This window comes from Lagopus leucura, unplaced genomic scaffold, assembly GCF_019238085.1.
Source record: "Lagopus leucura isolate 7727_CA_CO unplaced genomic scaffold, USGS_WTPT01 Super-Scaffold_100157, whole genome shotgun sequence".
Taxonomy (NCBI): domain Eukaryota; kingdom Metazoa; phylum Chordata; class Aves; order Galliformes; family Phasianidae; genus Lagopus; species Lagopus leucura.
In genome coordinates this window covers 32,899,993-32,920,299 of record NW_024962334.1, presented here as the reverse complement: position 1 = coordinate 32,920,299, position 20,307 = coordinate 32,899,993, and the positions used below count along the sequence as shown (strand labels likewise).

At 36.4% G+C, this 20,307-nt stretch overlaps 1 protein-coding gene and 1 long non-coding RNA gene across 2 annotated transcripts in view; both read left to right on the top strand.

Moving 5' to 3' along the window:
* NEBL (nebulette) overlaps positions 1-20,307 on the top strand; it is a 241,033-nt gene that overhangs the window by 107,509 nt on the left and 113,217 nt on the right. The window contains exon 4 of the mRNA XM_042889190.1: positions 1,731-1,838. Coding sequence (XP_042745124.1) covers positions 1,731-1,838 — 108 coding nt within the window. The remainder of the gene's footprint in view (positions 1-1,730; positions 1,839-20,307) is intronic.
* The window catches only part of LOC122189809, a 38,960-nt gene continuing 25,396 nt past the window's right edge, over positions 6,744-20,307 (top strand). Inside the window, exons 1-4 of the long non-coding RNA XR_006181976.1 lie at positions 6,744-6,993; positions 7,773-7,868; positions 11,389-11,459; positions 18,937-19,366. This is a non-coding gene — a long non-coding RNA (uncharacterized LOC122189809). The remainder of the gene's footprint in view (positions 6,994-7,772; positions 7,869-11,388; positions 11,460-18,936; positions 19,367-20,307) is intronic.

Below are 20,307 nucleotides of genomic sequence, written 5' to 3'. Positions count from 1 at the left end.
TTTTTGTATATTTGCAAATGCGTTTTCAGTCAACATGTAACTACATTACCTGTGAATTTTCAAATGGATGCATGCAGATATTCAACTCAAAATGTCAGTCATGTTTTATGTTCTTATTGCTTTTTAAAAAAATGTTTTAATGGAAATATATATGAAAAACATTTTGTTACTTAGGTACATCATCTGTGCCATATATTTTATATATGGTCCACAACAATTCCTTTTCATGCAGCCAAAAGGTTGGAATCCCATGCTGTGGAGGTAGAACACAGGAAAAATGTTCCTTTTCAGTGTTTCAGTGATCATTTACTGCAGTGCTGTATGGATTTGTGTGTGATAGGCCTTTGTAAAAACTTGACTCTCAAGAATGCCATGCTAGAATTTTTCCTAATTTATATGCATTAAAACTGCATTTAGAGAAAATACAAAGGTTGCGAAAATGCACTTCTAGAATTAGGATGGACAGGACAGGTATTATATAACCTTGTGAAACTTCACTTTTGTGATTTAAGAATATTTTTTCCCTGTATATCACCATCATAACCTTAAATGTTAGCTGGTCAAATGAGATGAAGCCAACCCTGGATAAAGGGTTTGGTGCATAAGCAACAGCTATTGTGGGTTATCAGTTACATAGAGAACACTGCTATTCATGGAACCGCTCTGCCAAGTGTTGCAAAATTTGTCTGTAGCAAATAAAGCACAGGGCATAGGAAGCAAAGGAAATAGTTATGGATAAAGTAGTTGAATTCAGCCATGGAGAGAAAGGTGTTTCAATTTTTTGCTACAGTTTTTTTCCTTGTGACTCAACAGCTGTTCAAGATTTTCCATATTTTATCTTGTTTCTTCATACATGTAACTTAGGTCTCTAACTTGAACTTTTTCAAGTTTTAGGATTCTGAAATTGGATACCCTGAGACTATTGTTGCTCTCGATGAAGTGCAGATAATGTCATTCCTCCTTTCCAAGATGCGATTAGAAGGTTAATGACTGATGAAAGATGTAGAAAAACTCCTGAAGAAAGTAATATCCCTACCCTGATAGTAGGATTTGATTGGTCTGGTACAAAAAAGGATACGACCGTGTATAGAATGATCTCTGCTATAGACAGAATAAAGAAGGGGACCTGTCAAAGGATAATATATGATTACCTGATTAAAGACAATATCCTAATGTATTTGTACAAGAGGCACAAATTGAGCTTATCCAGGCAACTGTTTCCTAACTTACGAATGCTTGACTTTGCAATCTCCTAAATACTCTTTTCATGCAGCAATTTATTTTTTTTTTTAACATGTGATTTATGTTACAACTGGGGAAGAGGATGGTAAACTCGTTACGAAGAGAGTCTCAAATGTGAAACTGTACAGTAAAAGACTACAAGTTTAGTGATAGCTATTTTTTTGTATATGAAAATAGTGCTTGCTCGGTACTATATTGGTATCCAATGTTCTGTAGTTACTGCTTTGAGAATGAGAGATATCTCTGTAGTTGCAGTATGTGTGGAGGTGAGCCTTCTTGGAATCTTAGGGGGCAATTGCCTCAGCAGTGGGAAATTTTGCCCAGTTGCTGTGCTGTCTCTGGTCTTAGATGAGGGAAGGCTTTCCCTTTAAGGGCTGAAAGCACTTTCACAAGTGCTTTATTTACAGTAAGAAAAAAATACACTTGCTAGGGGCGCACTCTGTGAAAAATAAAAACAACCATGTTCTTCTGTATTTTCTATTCTGTAGGTAAAATACAAAAGAGACTTTGAAGAAAGCAAAGGAAGAGGGTTCAGTATTGTGACCGATACGCCCGAGTTACAAAGACTGAAAAGGACTCAGGAACAAATCAGTAATGTATGTGACTGCCACCTCAAGTGGTTGGAGGTGGAGAAATAGTGTGTCTGAGAAAAGGAGTGTTTGTTGATGTTTCTGATGCAGTCTGTGAGAGTGAAAAATCTGATTTTGATGAGTGATTTGTGTATGCTAGATTTTGAAGTGTGTGCAACTTTATGCCGTGGACTTGTACAGCACATTGGCAATGTGTGTTCACCTCTCCAGATTTCATCAAGTGTGCTCATAGTACTTTCTATACCAAAATGCTTTTACACTTTTTTTTTTCTTTTTTTTTTCAATAATCTGCTGGGAAATAAGAATACTTTTGTATCTTTGATTTAGATATACAAATACATTATGTTATACAAATAACATAAACTGCCAAGTGATTTTTTTTTTTAGCAGGGGCTGTCGAATCTTAACCTGCAAGATGAAGCTTTCAAAAATCAAATAAAACTTTAATACTGAGTTTTAAAAGAAAATACATGCAAGACAGTGTTCACACGTTGAGAAGGCAATGGCAAATAGAAAACCTTCACCACATGTTTCAGTAGCTTAGAAAGTGAATGCAAAGTGCTTTCGAGAGTGGAATATTTAAAAATAGGACTTTTCCGCAGTTACGTTTTCACTGAAAAAGTTTTTTATGTTGTATTCATTTGTAATACACATAACTCTCTACATGATGGAGGATTGAGTGACACATAGTGCAATTTATGATACATGTAAAGCAGGTAACAACCAGTGTGTGCTAGGAACATACAGAATATATACTACTGGTTTTTCCTAATTTCTCTCCAGGTTGTTCTGCTTCTACTATAACTTTTCTCTGTGTTTTTTTTTTTTTTTTTTTTACAATTTTTTTTCAAAATCATTTTTAGTGATAAAATGCTAGCATGGTATCAGATTGCAATTATGGTTATGAGAAGAAAATGAATTTTTTTTTTTTTTTTTTTTACTTGAAAGAAAAATATTTTTTCAAGTTGGGAAATTATTGGAAAAAAACTCACTAAATAATAGGAATTTGTCACAGCAATGGAGATATTCCATTCCTGTTGAAATCTTCACCACTTAAGATTTTGATGTCCAGAGCTGGTCTTTGAGGTGAAAAATTGAGGTTTCATTTCCTGGAGCCTTGGCCATCTGGGAGGGCAGTTAATTTAAGAGCTGTGCAGATGATCCTGTGGGTAGATAAGCTCATATCTTATGTTAATGTTGGGGCCAACTGAAATTTCTGATCTGTGAGACAGAAGGATGCATCCTTCAGAGTGCCAAAAAGCATGGCCATTAAGACTTCAGCTTGGGATCTGGGAAACTTCAGTGAGTCCCTGCTTTTAATCAGCTACATTTTTATTCAGACCAGGAACTTAACTTAGGTCCTCACATGACCTACATAGCTTCTTAGAGCAGGGGTGATTCTTTCGTGTGCAATAGTTCTGGAACACATCAAGGAGATGAAACGAGCAGTGCTCAAATGCTTAATCCCTTGTGTGGAACTGCTCTGTTAGGAAAGGTCAAGCGGGGTACCCTACAACAGGCCTATGGTATTCATTTTTGGATATTGGTGAACCAAGAAATTTAATTTAGATCTTCTAAGCCTAGTACCCTCAACATCAGCACTTAGGATGGTATGACACAGCTCACTTACATACTCTTTCTCTTGTTCAAAGCAAATTGGGTTTTCCATTGTTGAAATCTGGAAAATTAAAGTCAAATTCAGGATGTTTTGTGAGATGGGAAACAGTTTTCTCCCCAGCTCTATTTTGGATTGGGATGAGGGGTTTACTCTTTTAGCAGAAGACCTTATTGCATAATGCATGATGCTGTCTGGCACTAGAATCAAACATATTTATCTGCCTTTCCAGACCCAGAAATATCTTTCTAAAGGTGAAAACTTTTTTTTTTTTTTTTCTCCTGTTTCAATATTCAGCTCTTCTCTTATCATTCCTGACTACCCCAGCCTTAACAATGCCAATTTATTTCTTCCAGTCTTAACACAGAGTTGTTTTATTTTCTTGATGTGTGTAGGTGACACAGATTTTAAGTCATGGACTTTATTAGAAATAATTAATCTAGATAAAATGGAATTTAAAAATGTGCATTATAAAGGAAATTGCATTTTCTTTACATTTCTTTAAATTAATCTCATTTGATTTATAGCCTTACGTCCTAGAAAGACAATTCTGCGTTGACCACAACTTGAATCTAATTAGCAAATTTCTGTAGTATAGAAATGCATTCCACACAGAGTAGCCTTTATATTTAGCAGATAAACAGTATACATCATGGACTAAGGATCTAAATAAGGGTACAAGACATTGAGAGGTAAGCACTTTAATAATTCTAAAATAATTTTTCTTTTTATATGTAGCAAAATGGAAGAATGCTAATATGTATATATATTTAATTTTCAGTTTTGTTTTGATTTCATCTTGAAGTATTAGAAAGTTCTCAAAGAGCCTATTTGAAACAAAATTGTAGCTGCTGCCTTGAGGGGTAAGTGCTTAGCTATTTTTGATGAAAATAAATAGCAATGATAGGTATTATCTAGTGGAAACCTTTTTAAAATATTGTCTTTTGCTGTGGTAATAAGTTTTGAAAGGTAGATTAAAACTAATGTAGCGCTCTGATCTTTGAAAGAATATCTTATGCTATCAGTATAAAGCCTATGATAGAGAAGAGAGCAGGGGGAGTGGAAGGAGAGTGGACTGATGGAGGGAGGTTGGAGTTCAGTTGCTATTTTGCCACCAGCAATATGACTTCTGAAGACTTAGCCCAAACTAATGGAATTTGTTTCATAGCATGGTGGATATATCAGAAACAGAATGGGATTTCTTGGAAAAGAAAGAAATGTACTCTCATGTTTCTTATTCTTTTTAGCATTAGAAGCCTAATTGTGTGGATGTATAGCATGCTTGTTAGAATCACAAAGCCTCTCTAGGACTTTCAGGATCAGCTACTGCAATCTACAGCTGTTGCAGCTTAGTAGTGAGCTAGCTTGAGAGGTGTAAGCCAGGCATACAAGCACGCTAGTCTTGATTGATATAGAGAATGCTACAGAAACTAAGCAGCTTTTTTTACTGATGAGTTTGTAGGACTTCCTTTCTATGGCTGAGCAGGCATTTTAAAAAAGGAAAACATTATATTAATTAATGTATGTGAAAATGCTTATAGTTTACTGTATGTTTTCTTTGTCCCCAATTATTTCAAATATAAGGTTTTCATCACTTCTGCTGCAAATGAAGTTTCTTAGCACTGAATACAAACAAAATGTTGGCGTGTTAATATAAACAAAACTTATGCTGTTCATGTAGGGAAATGTGTTAACTTTGTTAAAAACCTAGTGGTATTATTTGTCTATTTAGAACTTTGAGAGATAGGATTTTGATTATGAATGCAAGTATTCTCAAGATTAAAAAAACAAAACAAAACAAAATGTATTTTGATAGGTGATTTTGCCGATAGGCTAACTGTAAACTGATCTTCCAGGTTAACGTGGTAAAATAACAGAATAATTAAAGATGGCAAAAATCTATTTATTGATCTCTCATAACACATGGCTAAATGAAGAAGTAGGCGCTCAATCTAATAATCTTTCCTTTGGGGAAATTAAACACTTAAAACAGTTCACCGCAATGAGCTGCAACTTTTATGTCCAGCTGTATGCTTTGAAGCCTGTTTTATACTTTGTGATAAAATCTTAAATCTGTTCCTGGTAAATCTCTGTACAGTGTACAGCAAAGCAAAGGTCCGTAGAAGTTGAGGTGATGTGAAGCTTTCACTAAGATACAGGCTGGTTCTTGAATAGCAGTCTTGTTAGATTGTATTACTGGAAAGGTACATGGAAGCCTTCATAGGGGTTGTCCTCATTACACTGAGTCCCTATATAGACATTTCTCATTTCTCACTTCCCCCTTCATGCTAATATGACCTTCAATCATGTGGAAGCAAGTAGCAAGCAGCTTATGTCTGTGCCCTTTTTTGCATATGAGGAAGATAGCAAAATTTGCAAAATGTGGTCTTGCAATTTCTTTATATGTAAATTTCCAGCAGGTATAAATTATATGTAAAACTGGAAACTGTGCCTTAGGGTAAAAAAGGAATATAAGAAAACAGATCAGATTTGGTTTACAAAGCGTATTTCTAAGGTATTCCACTTTGGTTAAGACCTTATATGAAGAAGGAATGTCCTTATCAAAGAGAAGATAATTTTATCATTTCTCTATGTAGAGGGAGATGAGCTCTGCACTGATGTTAGTGAACCCAAGTACAATTGATTTTGTTAAAGCTGCAAATACAGCCAGCTAGTTTTATTTCATCGTAATTCCAAAGAGTAAATTAACAGAACTCTTTGATTATTTGTATGAAAATAATTTCAAACATTAAATTAAAATACAATTGAATTGTAGTGTAAAATTCCATTTTTCTTAGGTATATATATTTTGATGATATTCAGTAGAATTTTGCAAATGAAAATCTTGTAACATTCTTAAAGGCTTTTGAATTTGAATATGAGAGATTGCAATACTACATATTCACTGTCTTTGATTTTGAAATGTTGCATGCTTTAATTTTTTTTTTTTTTTTTATATTAAGCGTTAACTGCCTTCAGTTGAATTTATACAGCTTCAAGGGAGGTGATGGAGGACCAAACATCTGTTTTTTTTGGAAAAAAGTCATGAAGAAAAAGAATTGGCCATGGCCTCAGATGTGGTGCAAATGTATATGCGTATATATATATATATATGTGTGTATATATATATATGTATAAAACCAAAGGAGGAATTAAAGTCGTATTACTACTGTACTTGTGCACTTCTGCACATCTGTAATTAGAAACTGGTCCTAACAGATACTGAGACATAGCTCTATTTTCCATTTTTGGAATGTATTGGCACAGTTGGTCAACCAGTTTACTTGCTCAAATGTAAGGCTGTCTCTCAAACTGCCAAAACAGACTGTAGAGAAAATTGGCAGAAGATGCTGTGAACAAGGTCTGGAGTTTCATTTGTAGTATTCATGGTGTAATGCCTGCAGATACTTGTCTCTAAGGACTTTTCCCCTGCATTGAACTCAAGTGAAGGAGAAGAATAGCATGAAAGGAAACAAGAAAAATTCATTGCAACATGAATGTCTACATTTCACAAAGCCAACCATGGCACATCAACAAAGAGACTGGGTAAGCATGTTAAACTGCACACAAAAAGAGCTTATATTATTTTAGTGCTGGGATTTTCAGTGCTTCTGACGTGATTCATACTGATCTGACTGTCTCTATATTACTAAGCATGATTTTTGTTGTTTCATTTATAAAATATGCATATGATCATATATGACAACTGTATCTTTTTACACAACAGGAGTAGCAGTTTATGAACTGCTGCATGCATGAAGCAGACATGCAAAACTCAGCTCGCAATGGTGCTGATTGTCTTCTTCCCTTGACAGTTTAATGCAACTTCAAGAGCTATTAATTACTTAGTGTGTTTTTGGTTTAATTCCACACAACTGCATTTCAAATATGCTGCCTGTAACTCATGTAATTAAACAAATAACACTTGTATTCAACCACTTTTTTTTCTGATTGGAAGATAGGAGGTTGAATATGTAATTCCTATTCCCAATATAAGTGTACCTCTGTAAGAAGATGGAACTTCTACTGTGCTCTTATGCAGTAAAACATACATGTACAGAGTCATTTCCAACCTTGTCCCAGTTCTGGGTTCCTCTTCTAGTCTTGCTTTATATATATGCATACAAATAGAGACTCTGAGAAGCCCGCTTGTCTTTCGGCTTTCTGCTACTTTTGTGTTGAAGTATTTTGACTTCTGATTAATGCAGAGTCCTGATAAATGCTTTGGAAATGACTTAGAAAATGAATCACATTAATTTTAGATGACAATGAATATTTGCTGCAAACAGATTCTTATATAGCTTCACATACTCTGTAACTTTCAGAAATTTGTATGGTGACTGAACACGTTACAGAATCACAGAATGGCCCAGGTTGGAAGGGACCTTGAGGATTATGAATCTCCAATCTTCCTGCCACAGGTAGGGCCACCAACCACCAACCTCCCCATTTAAAACTAGACCAGGCTGCCCAGGGCCCCATCCAACCTGGCTTTGAACACCTTCAAGGACTGGGCAGCCTCACCAGCACCTCACCATTCTCATAGTAAAGAAATTCCCCCTGACATCCAACCTAAATCTTCCCTTCCTCGACTTGAAACCATTTCCCCATGTCCTGCTGAAATCTACCCTTTCAAAGAGTTGACTCCTGTCCTGTTTATAAGCTCCCTTTACATACTGAAAGGCTGCAATGAAGTCACCCTGCAGCCTTCTTTTCTCCAGGCGGAACAAGCCCAGCTCCCTCAGCCTGTTTTTGTAGAGAGTTGCTCCAGCTCCCAGATCACCTTTATGGCTCTTCTCTGGACTCTCTCTAACAGCTCTCTGTCTTTCTTGTACTGGGGGCTCCAGACCTGGACACAGTGCTCCAGATGGGGCCTCACAAGAGCTGAGTAGAGGGGGACAATCACCTCCCTGCCCCTGCTGGCCACCCCTCTTCTGATGGAGCCCAGGATACCATTTGCTTTCCGAGCCGCAAGGGCACACTGCTGGCTCATGTTAAGTTTTTCATCCATCAGGACCCGCAGGTCCTTCTCTGCAGGGCTGCTCTCAAGGACCGCTCCTTCCAGCCTGTATGGATGCCTGGGATTCCTCTGGCCCAAGTGCAAAACCTTGCACTTTGCTGTGTTGAACCTCATTAGGTTCACCTGGGCCCACCTTTCATATCTGTTTAGACAGAAATCATGCTAAGTGATCAGCTGGAGAGCTTTGAGGATGCTTTTCAAACTTCAGTGTATATTCAACTTAATAATTCTATGATTCTATGAAAAAATCTTTAATTAATAATCATTATTATTATATGAAAGTATTATTAAAATTAGGAAAATACTATATTAAATCAGCTCCTGTATTCTTTTTGTAATTCCTGTATTCTTTTTGTAATTCTTTTCCTACATTTTCAGTAAAAGATCAAATTGTATAATGGCCTCTTGCTCTCTTCACTTCTTCCTACTTTGTTCTGAATGTAGAGTAGTCAACAAGCATTCATCCTTGTGATACTTTTTCATTTATTATATTTTTACTGTGCCAGATAATATCCTTTACACCATAAAATGTTCCTGTGAGAACAACCAGTAGCTTCCTTCTGGACTTTTCCTTAAAGCTTCTTTCTCACTTCTTTACTGTATGGAATCAAATTATTTTCAGTATGTTTTAAGAAATGGGAAGGTGTTGGAATGCTCTTTTATGCAGCTTTATTTACATAAAGAAATACACCATAGAGATTAAAGTATTCACATTTAACCAGTGAGTGGTCCCAGAGTAAACCCTTGCCTTCTATTTTGGCTGTCCATTAGAGGCAGAGAGAGGCACACCTTTGCTAAGGAATTTTACAGCTATTTACTGGAAAGGAGGGAATCATTGAGAATCTGGAGCAGTGTGGTCCTGTTGCACCAGAGTGACACTGACTTCTTTCACTGTCCACATACCCTTCTCCCAGTCTCCCAGTTTTCTTAATCCCTGTGATGTGTATGACAATAAATCCAAACACATGGGAAAAAAAAAAGTAATTTTTTGAATCTAAAATGCCAAGATGAAGAATACTTTTTGGATGGTCATCTACTTACTACAGTAATTGTGTAGGGATCTGTCAGTACAGGTAGAATTGAATAATGTAGCAAACAGGAAAATTTGCAGGAGTAAGTCACATTAGGTTGTATTCCATGGGTGTAGTAAAGCCAGTATCCATCCATAACAAGGTGATGCTCTTCACCTGCTAAAGATCAGCTACCTGGTTCAGAGCAGGAAAAGCTTTAGAATGTATCAGTAACGTGTTGAAAGATGACTTATATTATGACACAAATGGAAAGATGCATAACTCTTCAACAGAAAGAACGGGAGGATTTTTTCCAATCAGTACCTGGAAAACAGAATTGTGCCCAAGAGAGGCAACTGTATTTGGAAAAGCTGTTAGTGTTAAAAGCAGGAATTTATAATGGTCATCAGTGGATAGTTTCAGCTATTATATCCCAACTGCCTGTAAAAGCATTAGGTGTGCAAATTCAAATGGGTGTTTGGGTAAGTCCATTGAAATATTAAACCCAAATGTATAGTGAACTTATGGTAAGCTACAAATATGTGAAAAAAACCCACCTCTGTATCATCAAATTGTCTAAAATGGAACTGCTTGGCTGTCAGAGCTGAGTATTTGGGCTTGAATGGCATGTGACCATGGGACAATTTCTGCTGGAGAAGGATCTCTTTCAACAGCTCAACAGTGAGCAGTGAAAACTGCTCAAAGAATCCTCTCAACTGTGAGGCTGAAACTGTCCTTAGAGATGTGAGAGGAAATATTTTAGCTTAAGTGGATCTGTGGTAGTTGAAGGAAGCAGATGTGACACTCTTATAGGTCCTTTTAAAATAATCTTATTCCATCTGGCTTTGTTCTTAGACTCGATCAGAAAAAAAAACATTTTCACTCTATTTAAAAATAAGGTTTTTTTTTTAATGGATAGTAATGCTTTATGATTATTTTTTTTCCCTGCGGTTTCAGAAGTCTTTTTAATATAAGAAATTAATGTTAATATTCCTTATTTTCTTCTGTATAACTGTTTTCATATGAAATTAAGTGATTGCAAAAACTGTTGAACTTTATGAAGAGTTAAAATATATCCCAAAGTTTCTAAAAGTTTTCAGTGATGTTCCAACAGAGAATAGAATAGTCTTTCTGATTCTATTTCAATTTCTAATTGAAATAAATAAAACTGACAGAATGACTGTAACCTTGCTAACTGTATTGACAGTATAAATGGAGTTGTGTGGTGGAAATAAAACAAACCATCTAGAGATGTACCTAAAGGTTAGCATTTAATAAATAGAAGGTTAGAATTTAATAAATTACTGTTTAAATGGATCAACTCGTGCATGAGAAATGAATGCTAGTTGTAAATTGGATACAAACCTGTAGACTTTAAGGGGAATTGAATCAACTTGTCATCTAAATTTCTTGATAGAGATGTTCTGATATGTTTTCCCTTTTGAAAAACAGCAACAAAGGTAAGTATTACAGAGAAATAATTAAAACACATGTTTGTGTTAGGTTAGAACTGTGTCATTCAACTTCAGAACTTCTTTGAAGTCATTGTATTCATTTATGTCACTGGCACTAGTAAATTTTACTTTGATATTGTTAAACCTGTATTTGGTTACACTTGTGTTTGAGTTGATGGGGTGCATACACATCCATACGTAAGATGCACTTTAATTTAGAGTGGTCTCCAATCTAGAAGAATACCTCTTGGCCTTTTTCTGTTTAAAATAATAATAAAAAAGAAGTATCTAGTTTGTTTTACCTTCTTTTTATGATATAATATTCAGATTAAGTAGCAGGGCAAATTTCTTATGAAAAACATCAGCAATTTAAGAAATAATTAAATAATCTTCAAATATATAGTGCAGTGTTTAATGAATTTCATTTTAATCCATGGCAATTACTGTTTCTTGTCAGCAGATGCAGAAGTAAAACCTTATGTTAATATGCACTTACTGAACATCTTAATTGGAGTCTAAAACAGCTATGTAAGTATAAGCACGGAATTGACAGTTAATTTCTTTTCACATTTTGCTCCAGTATTGACTAGCACATGCACTGCTTTGTACTGCAGTTTATGCAACAACAAATAAATCAGTTTGTAATGAAGACAAATATAAAAAGTGTTCTTTAGCAGCTGTTGTAGGCATCAATCTCTTATCTGACTGAAGTGTTTTTGTCTTAAAATGTAGGTGACTTCAAGACTTGGTTTATTTGGAAGGTTTCTGATGTTTAAATGTATGGTTTTGGCTTTTTCTTTTATGGTACTATGCAACTAAACAATTATGATCTCTCCTTCCCCCAGGTTTTTTCCAATGTCACTTGAATATATTTAAGCAATATCAAAATCACTCATTATTTTTAATGAGAATGTATTTTTGAAGCCCTTGTTTTACATACAGTAAAAAGAAAATGAAATAAAATGTTCTTCCACAGTAACTCAACTTGGGAGCTAATTAAGTTTTTAGAATGCCAAAAAATTAATTAGCCCAAAATCTGAACATCAGGACTTAGTAACTCCAGAGATCCTTGAGTAGTTAAGTGCTTGTAAGGAAAAGACAATTCCTAATTTCCTCGTTTCCCTATGTTGTCCATTTCATTGCAGCTTTTAATTCAGCCTTATCTGATGTTTTTGTACTGCACATCAGTCGCTAAGGCAGCATATTATGCAGTAAACCTCCTGCTGAAGAACAAGATGCTCTACTTCTTCTAAAGCTAATACCATCTTTAATCTTGATCCCTGGAGATTTGAATGTCTCACCCCTATAATGCTCACAGACTTCATTGACCTTGACAGCAGGGGAATCTGGTCCTTTGTGGCACTCAGTTATTTTTTTACATGTTAACACATGTGTCTGTGATTTCCTTAGGCTGTCAGTAGTTGCATTAGTTGTGACAAAGCCAGCACTGTAGTAAGTGTAATGATTAAACTTTTTAACAATCCTGACACAAGAGAGGAAGTAGACAAAGTTTGCATGTGACATTTCTGCTTATGTCTACAGAGATCACAGAGACTGAGTTTACTTTTCCAAAAAACAGATTAGACTATCACAGTATTGCTTTCTAACTGTTTCAGTTCTGTTCAAATAATGGTTTAGTTTCAGAAATGTTTGTTTACTCCTTTTTAAGTTCTTTCTCTGTCTTATGCCAATTTACTCCTCCTGTTAGCAACCACAGTATTTTAATGTAAATCTTTTAAGTATTTTTTCAGATCAGCCTTGAGTTATTTTTTTTCCTCCTGTCTTTTCACATTTAGTAAGTTAGTATGCTTGTGTGGCTAAATACTGGCCGTTGGGGAAGACCATTCTGAAGAAAATGATATTTGAATGGTGATTGTCTTGAACTTCAAGGCTGGTTGTCTTCAGCCTTACTGAGCCTCAGTCCTGCTGCCCCTGCTTTGTATCTGTCCTTCCTTTCTCCATTAGAGAATGATGGCATAAATAGAAACCCTAATCATTTTGGCCAGTCCAACCCTTTTCCAGCCTTAAGAAGTGAAGTACACTTGAAACTCATGTCTTTGATGATGTTAACTTTTTTTTTATTAAATAGAATTTGGCATAATAGGGTAACAGTTCCCAATTTCCAGAAAATGAGTAGGTATATGGTTGAGAAGAATAGTGGGGTTGGTGTGAGCTTTGGCACAACAGATTTGATCTTTGAGGAAGAAGGAAGATTGGAGTATGAGGAAGCTGTGGTAAGATCCACCGTGTACATCAGGGCAAGATATAAGTGTCTTCAGGGCTGTTACTCAGTGTACTGAGCAGAGCTGGAGCCATTTGGTAGCACTGTTCCTACTGGCACCACTAATAGGAAATTAAGGAGTCAGGGAACTTGAGAAGGTGTATCCAGCTCACCTCATGTTTTCTTGTCTGCTCAGCTGGAAGACTTGCTCTGATGTGGGCTGGGTTACCCTTGTCTTCAGTGCTGTGAGCACAAGGGAAATGACCAAAGGGTTTCTTTACCTGTACAGAGAGGGCTGTAGATATGAGCAGGGCAAGAGCAGCAGGCATGGAATGAGGTCACTTGTTTGGCATTGCCTTTTGTTTAACATTCCTTTCTGTGCAGCATGTGGTTCTGGCTCAGATAATAGCTGGCAAGCTGTCTTGAGTTGAGAAATTATTAGCAGTTGGGTTCCTTTTCATCAGAAAATTACAAGTTTATGGTGGAAAGGCTTAAAAAAGCTTGGTGGTGATAGAAAATTTAGCAGAATTATTGGCTCTGAAGATTATGGCAAAAGATATGAAAGGCTCAGTGTTGGGGGATTGAAGATTAAACAATTGGTGTGTCTCAAAAAGGGGTAGATACTGAGAAGTCACAAAAGAAAATTAAACTTTCTGTATGAACAAAAAGCCAAGTGGGATATGCATATAAAGTAACAGGTAGCATGGAACAGGAAAGGAGAATTTGATTCTTTACTCTGTCTTAAAAGGTAAGAGTGAGGAATGTGGAGAGTAATTTTCAGGCATTGTGTTTGAAAGAAAAACATGACTTCTCTCATGACATCTGATTTCTCTTCTGGTCTTTCCATTACTTTCTGTTATGGACTGGAAAGCCTTTTTGAGCCCTGAATGACAGTTTTTTGAAGAGATGACTGAGATGCAAATGTAACTGGGATATGACAGATAGTCCTTACCTATGTAGATCTTATTGGTGTTATTTTTTGAGTGTTGTTATTAAGGTATTTGGAAACTAGCCAAGACATAGTAAGACTGAGTGGAGGTGGAGGCTGCTAGGTATTTAAAGGTATTAAGAGCCTTTTAAAGCAAAGAATAACCACCAGTGTTCTCACACAGCCACTTCAGTTAACTGATCAGATATTCAAGAGTAAGATGGCTTTTTAGCTTTGTCTGGAAGTGTGATTTTCAAGTGTATCCCCTAATTAGAGCATACAAAGTGGAGCAATTACAACTGAAACTAAACTGAGTGATACGCTCTAGCTGTTAGAGCATATATAGTCCTTCAGACCAGACTTGAGGTATTCCATAGCTACTCCCATCTCCCATAGAATATGGAGTTTATGCACTCAGCACCAACTGTTTTATTCTATGTCTGCCCCTATTATGCTGCAATACCTGCTAATGGAAACATTTCTTATGTTATCCTAGCTAGGAACTAGTTGTCACTTCAGTGATGCATTCCTGTTGGACTCTAAAGTGATACTGACTATAACTACAGGCTTTAAAATTCAGAAAGTGGAAGGGTGGAAGAATTGGATCCTGAAAATCAGATTGTTGCATGACCTCTGTTTGCCCTTTCAAGGGGTCACTGAGGCTTGTCTGGACTGTGCAGTAAACTTGTAATTTATGTTTGTGGAGAATGTCAGGAAGAAGATTCATGTCTGGATGTGCAGGTGCTCCATTAAGATTTAGAAAGACATGAATTGATTAGGTGGTTATTGCCACATGCAAAATTAGCCTGGTCAGAGACCCCTAACAAGGAAGCTTGGTGCACAACTAGAGCACCAGGCTGCAGCTGATAGAGCCTCAAAATGTTAATGGTATGTAACTCAGATAACTTTGGAAATGAATAGGTTTTTGCTCACACATCTCTGATATTCCAGGCCGAAACTTTTAGGGATGACATGCTGCATTAACTACATGTAAGAACTGACTTTTCCTGTGTTTTTTGAGTTTGGATCCATAGAAGATAAGCACCCACTGTGTATGTATGTGTATGTAGATATGGTGCAGGTAGCCAGAAATGGAAATGTACTGGTTACTGTTGCTTTGGGAGCTCTGTATAAATATGTAGTAGATGTAGGAATCAGACTTGGGAGCAGAGTATATCCCACAGGTGTAAATGAAACTTAGGATTTAGTTGATAGGCTTCTTTCTGTAGGAGAAGATATGGTCTAGAACATCTTGAAGAACATGGGCAGTCTGAGGAAATGTGATCCACATTAGTAATTTGTTTATATTTTGTAATATGACCTTTTCTGACATTGGCTCCAAAAAAAGTGAGAGGGTTGAGAGCTGAAGCACACAGTCCTCTCCCTGTTAAAGTAATAAAACTGGCTGTTAAAATGTGAAACTGGCATTCATTCATTTTCATATCCTGTTCAGTGTTCAGTTTCTGTTCTAAAAAGTGTACTGCACAGGAACTGGTCCGTTTCCTCAGCTCAGTTTCTTAGCAGTTCTCCAAGACTGGCCTGACAAAAGCGAGGGTTTTCAGTAAGGATTTCCTGTTTAACGGGCATTTTGACACACTTCAATTAGGAGCACTGCATTGAAAGAATCACTGAGCCAGGTCCTCAGCTGTCATCAGCACCACCTTACAGAAATCTTGTTATTCATGCTTTCAGCCTGATCTTGAAGCCAATGAGATTTCTGGCCTTCAGTATCTAATCAGGTTATATCTTATGCTGCTTGTTTGTTAGTTTCTCTTAGATGTGATTTAATGCAAGGGTCAACCAATACTACTTTGTACTAAGACTGCAGTACATCTGGATTTGAGAAGTCTGCTATTTATTTCTATCTAACTTTGCTGATGACATTCCTTGTTACCTGTGGTAATTTGCATCACTTCTGGTTCCCTTTGTGCATAATGTGGATAATGATACTGAGGGCCTTTAGGAAACTGTTTCAAGTTCTAATGACAGTGATAAAACAGTTGATTAGTGTGGCTGCTGGTTGTTATTGTTTATATGTGCAGATTTTGAGAGGCAGTACAAGAGTGGGTGTCTTGAGTCATCAGCTCTAGTTCTCTCTCTTGCAGGCAAGTATGTCATGCAAACTTCTTAACACATTTGCCAAACTCCAAATCCACCCTTTTTTTTTTTTTTTTTTTTTTTTTTTTAACATTGTTTTCTCACTTTGCTTAATGGAAGGTAAAAGCCACAGTCCAATTTCCACAGTAAATTCATGGCAAGAATATGTCTATTCATATGCTAAAGCTGTCTTTTGTTTGCATGCCACATCTATCTCCTATACATACCTAGTGAGAGGTGTAATTCTCAGACTTTGCTATATGATGCTGAGCAAGTAAGCAGTCTTGATGTGCCCTTGCAGAAGTCTTGCTGTTCCACAAGGTCCCACTTCTGCCTTTTTTTATGGGAGCTCAACTCTTTTGAGCACAGAAAACCAGAGTGATTTTCATATTACTGTAAGAGAGATTTTAAATATACTTTGTCCTGATTCATTTTAGTGTTATATTTGCTTTTCCTTGTGGCCATGGTGGTGTCACATAGTCATTGTATGGTTGTTCCAGATACACATACATGCCACTTTCCAACTATTAAATTTGTATCTTGCAATTTAAATGCTCCGAAGAACATATTTTTGTATTGAGTAATATTAAATCCTGTCCTATTATTCCAGATATCACATTCAGTCATTTTTATCCCATGAAGTCCTAACTGTCTTGGCAGCTACTACCTCCTTCCTAGGCTTTTTATGTGGGTTTGAGCAACAGATTACTTGATTCAGATTGGTGGTAAAAAATTTCTGGTAAAAAAAAAAAAATTGTGGTAAAAAAAAGTTCTTCTCAATGGTGTCACAAAAAAACAAAACAAAAACGAGAGAGAGAGAAAAAAAATTATTCCTGAACAGAGACAAATGTTATGTGCAGAGTAGTTCTATCAGTTCCCCAAATAAAAATGATTATTTGGACAAAAGCACTTTTCCTGATGTGAGCAGGGAGGATTTTGCTGGAATTAAAATGCTGAAAAACAAGTAACAATTTTAGATTAAGACAACCTCCAAACGATGTTCTTTGTTTGGAAGGAAGATCGTCCATCCAGGTCGCTCCATCTCATTTCTCTCTTTTTGGTTCAACTCTCTGGAAGCTGTGCTTGCTCTAACAGTCCTGATGTTGCTGCTGCTGTAAGTGAAAATCTATGGAGCTCAGCTTCTTGATATCAGAATATAAAAGCACTAAAATAGGAAAACAGCTTCTCAAGAATGGAAGCGAAGAAGTTCAGCTACTCATTGAATCTCTGGTAATTTATTCTTTTTTTCTGAGTTTGATTGTAGTTGTGATGCTTCACTAGTGAGTTTAAAGATATTAAAGGTATATTTTTGAGATGTTTGTGCTAAAAAGACTCAAAGCAGTACAACCGTATTGTCTCTTTTCCCATTCTGCAAGGTGAACTGACAAGGATCCTAAAACCTGCTAAATACATTCTTATTTTTTTCCTTTTCAGTGTAAGCTACAAGCGTAGAGTTCAGGCATTACAGAATTTGAATGACTATATAATGGATTCCTTGAATAATGGGAAAGATGTTGGAAGTCTTAGGAGAACACAGAAAATACCAGTGGGAAGCTTTTTTTTGCAAAGATTTTCAGTCCTTCACTCAATATAACAAATGAATATTCAGAAAAAAAGATCATGCACAAATATAAGCTCTGTCAAATTTCTTCTCTGTTGGTTTCATACAACTTCCTATAAAGTGCAGGTACTTGTATTTTTTTCTTGATGTGAATACATGAAACTGTATAAAATTTTGAAGTCATAGAACTCGTTAAAATTCTGTCATTATTGATAATTATACTAATGGCCATATAACTATGAACATGAATATAGTTCTTGCATTTGACCAGTTGTAGTAAGAACTTCCTGAAAACATTTTGCTTTGAAAAGTCCTGACATTTCACAAATGCTTTTGCTGCAATGGCAGTGCCAATATACGGAGCTTTTCAGTTATTCATTATAAGCCTTTTTCTGTGCTCAGAATATGTGATATTCTATTGTTTGAGGTACTCATTTTGGATCTATGTTGTTATGCCTATGTATCTCCCACTGAAATAATTTTACTTTGCAAGTGTATTTTTCATGGAGAAGGAAGCAGGAAACAGGAGGAAGGGAAAGTGAGAAATCAGAGTAGTTAACACCCAGTTGGTAGGAGCCACAGCAGAAGTCAGATCTGAGTCCCTGTTTTGCCTGAAAAACTTGAACACAGGTCTTGCTATTATTTTAATTATTCATTAAGTGAATTATCCAATGAAGTTATTAATTCTATACACATTTTTATGGAAATCACACAGAAGTTCTCAATTTTAGAGGTAAATAATGTGCTGAGCATCCTTTTCAGTCCTACTAGATAAACAGTCAGTTAAATTGGTCTGGATTCACATGCAGAATGTGAACATATGTCAGAGATACTTGGGTCTGATATATTAGCTGTAACTTAATGTGCTGGAAGTTGTTCCTGTAAACTACGGAGGCTCCATGGTCAGAAACTGGGTTTCAGGAGCCTTCAGTGCTTCTTGGTTGCTCTCTTGGCTAGGCGATAGCCAATGTTGTTCATATTTGTATAGAGTATTCTATTGTTCATTTTGTGGTTCAGCATTTGTGAAGGAACAGAAATCCTGATGCTCTGGATCTGGTGATTCCTCCCAGTTAGCCAGTACTCAATAGCTGTGTCTTAATTGCTTGTGATCAGTATTTGTTCTTATAGGCTAGCACTCTGTAGAGTCCCAGTGAAGGACCACAGCTTGAAATCTCATTGTCTTCCATATCTTTTCCAGTTGAGATCTGATATTTGACTATTCTACCAGACTGAAGTCACCCCTCTCCTTGTCTTGTCCAACTCCACCACCTCCTGGAAAACACATTGAGTTTGTATGTGTCTTCTATTCTGCTGATACCTAGTAGAAGACAAGAAATCACAGCTTGTCCTCACAGAGAAGCTGCTTTTTGCGATTTTAACTCTATCCAAACTATGAATGGGATATGGAATGACCTGGAAGGAAGTGGTGTAACTTCCTGCTGAGACCTGAATTGTGGATACCGATGGACAATTTTGCCAGTAAGATGTACTGATGTGCCTGGAGCTGTAATACCTTCTTCTTTTACCTGGGCTTGTCCTCTGACAGCTCCATGAGTGGTGGCATTCTCCTGAGATTTTCTCCACCCATCTCAATGGTGTGGGATGTGTTAGGATGGAATTCATCTCATGTAAGTGTGTTATTTTCATTTAAAAAATACCATACAACTTAATAGTAGAATTTCATTCTTATTGGTCTAGTGAAGCAGTAAATCTGCATACTTGTTCCAAAGACTTTATATGTCAGGGTGAAGGAGACCAAACCTCTTGGTAGGTCTCTGTGACCAGACCCAAATGCCCTGCCAGATTATCATTGTGAAGGGAAATCCTTTAGCTTTTGTGCAAGCCAGAATATGAGTGGACATCCTGATAGTCTTTTTGCTCCAACTTACCTTGTTGTACATTGCAGTGCATTGCTGAGTGGGGCCTAAGTTGTTTCATCTGCTGTGTTCATTTTAGCAATAATTTTTTTTAGGGTCATATTAAAATTATATTTCAGTGACGTGGTAGTAGTTTGAATCTGTTTGCCTTTGCTTTGTGCTGTAGCTATATTCTAGCACATTATTCCTAATATTTACTATGGCAACTTCTTAACATTTTTAGATTCTCTTGCCTTGAAACATAAGGACTGTTGGATCGATGTACTAAAGTTTGTATCTTGCCTGACAATGGGAAGCGTGGTTCGCTTTATTCTATTGCAGTTAAGGATACTTCACTACACACAGACATATTTTTAATCTCTAAAAAAGGTTTATTTATGTGAGAGTCATTGTTCCAAAAGGCCTTGGCAACTTATAGTCACTTATAGATAATAGCTTTCTGAATGCAAACTTAAAACTGTGCAGGTGAATAAGGTGCTGCTTTACTGTTTGTTAAAATGCATTTTCAAGCATGCTTTTTTTTTTTTTTTGATGATGCAATAATTGAACTGCACTTAAAGCTGTTCAGTTAACTTTGATGTCCCTACATATATTCAGTAGTATTTTGCTTTCATTTGATCAGTACTAATTTTCAAAACTTGTTTCGATTTTCTTTTAATGATAGCTTTTTTTTTTTGAAGTCTGCTACTGAG